The sequence below is a fragment of the Helobdella robusta genome, assembly GCF_000326865.2.
Source record: "Helobdella robusta unplaced genomic scaffold HELROscaffold_406, whole genome shotgun sequence".
NCBI lineage: Eukaryota > Metazoa > Annelida > Clitellata > Rhynchobdellida > Glossiphoniidae > Helobdella > Helobdella robusta.
Genome location: NW_008704925.1, coordinates 4,981 through 7,073, shown reverse-complemented (window position 1 = coordinate 7,073; position 2,093 = coordinate 4,981). Strand labels below are relative to the sequence as shown.

The window sequence follows — 2,093 nt, the reverse complement described above, 5'->3', positions numbered from 1 at the left end:
AATTTAGAAAAATANTTTGGTTGATAACATAAAATGTGAACTACCAAACTGTGAAGTGAAAAAGATTTCTAAAATGTTAGCTATAGGCCAATCCAATTTAATAGATATCATGATCAGAACAATGTCACATTTCAACTCATTGCCTGTTGATCGTCAATATTCTTTAATGAAGATGTTGCAAGATTTTTATCTTTCCAGTGTTTTAGCAGAAGAAACATTGGATCACTACGTAGACGTGACGATGTCGACTTATGGGTTCAATTTCAACGCAGAAATTTTTTACCGGGACAGTTTCCGTCAAGAGAAAATGAAGAATATGAGATATTTTTTGCCGTACATCAAAGACAAGTTTATAAACGAGGAATGTTGCATATGCAGCGAAGAGTTTGTGCAAAGTTCCTTCATCTACGAAATGGGCTGCAGACACGCATTTCATTTCAAATGTTTGGACATGTGGCTCGAAAACAAAGGCAGTTGTCCATGTTGCCGCAAAGATATTGTCTACAAAAAAGAAAAAGATTCTAACTACTTCATTGATGTTAAAGAAGATGGCAGTATACTCGTCATCATCTACATCGTGACTAAACCTTTTCAATATGAACTTGATATTATATAACGATAATGTATTTCTAAATTTCATGATATCGCTATTCTGCTCGTTAATTTTAATTGTTTAAATAATTTAAAATGTGATCATATTCGATGTCAATTTTTTTTTTATCTTTGAAAAAATCATTTTAAATTTTGATTTGGACAATTTTATAATTTTTATGTTGTCGCTGGCGCAGATTTCCCTAACGGAAACTAAAACGAGCCAGACGAAACAATTTGTGTTGAAAAATGAAAAAATTAAAACAGTAGCTAAACAAATAAATTAGTTAAAACAAAATATTTTTGCGTCCAAATTTTTTTGGCAAAATATTATATGATGCAATCTATAATAATCTTAGTTTGAATTAGGTTTTTCATGTTATTACCGATTGTCATTTCTCTACTACAGTCTTCCTATGGTTGAGGTCGTACAACGCTGAGAATTGAATCTTGACGCAGTTTGTTGATTTTTAATTATTGATTTCATTAATAACTTTTAGTATCTGACCGAAGCTGGAACTTTTGTGTTCGCTGACACCAAATCCGAACCTTCAGTCACAATCCATGTTTTAGTCGAAACTTTTAGAAATGTTCAACAGTATATCAAAATGTAGCACATGGTGTGCAGTACATGCGTCGAATCAAATAACTAATGAAAACAAAACACACGATAATTCAAGGTGAAATTATATAAATTACAAAGGCAGTTGTCCATGTTGCCGCAAAGATATTGTCTACAAAAAAGAAAAAGATTCTAACTACTTCATTGATGTTAAAGAAGATGGCAGTATACTCGTCATCATCTACATCGTGACTAAACCTTTTCAGTATGAACTTGATGATATTATATAACGATAATGTATTTCTAAATTTCATGATATCGCTATTCTGCTCGTTAATTTTAATTGTTTAAATAATTTAAAATGTGATCATCTTCGATGTCAATTTTTTTTTTATCTTTGAAAAAATCATTTTAAATTTTGATTTGGACAATTTTATAATTTTTATGTTGTCGCTGGCGCAGATTTCCTTAACGGAAACTAAAACGAGCCAGACGAAACAATTTGTGTTGAAAAATGAAAAAATTAAAACAGTAGCTAAACAAATAAATTAGTTAAAACAAAATATTTTTGCGTCCAAATTTTTTTGGCAAAATATTATATGATGCAATCTATAATAATCTTAGTTTGAATTAGGTTTTTCATGTTATTACCGATTGTCATTTCTCTACTACAGTCTTCCTATGGTTGAGGTCGTACAACGCTGAGAATTGAATCTTGACGCAGTTTGTTGATTTTTAATTATTGATTTCATTAATAACTTTTAGTATCTGACCGAAGCTGGAACTTTTGTGTTCGCTGACACCAAATCCGAACCTTCAGTCACAATCCATGTTTTAGTCGAAACTTTTAGAAATGTTCAACAGTATATCAAAATGTAGCACATGGTGTGCAGTACATGCGTCGAATCAAATAACTAATGAAAACAAAACACACGATAAT

The 2,093-nt window shown here is 30.8% G+C and overlaps 1 protein-coding gene across 1 annotated transcript; it reads left to right on the top strand.

The window, feature by feature from the left end:
- Positions 1-346: 346 nt before the first annotated feature.
- Positions 347-502, top strand: HELRODRAFT_153833 (hypothetical protein; the record flags this gene model as incomplete). Its single annotated transcript, XM_009025283.1, has 1 exon — positions 347-502. A coding segment is annotated over one exon (156 nt), but the record flags the coding sequence as incomplete, so codon positions are not given.
- Between the last annotated feature and the right edge of the window lie 1,591 nt (positions 503-2,093).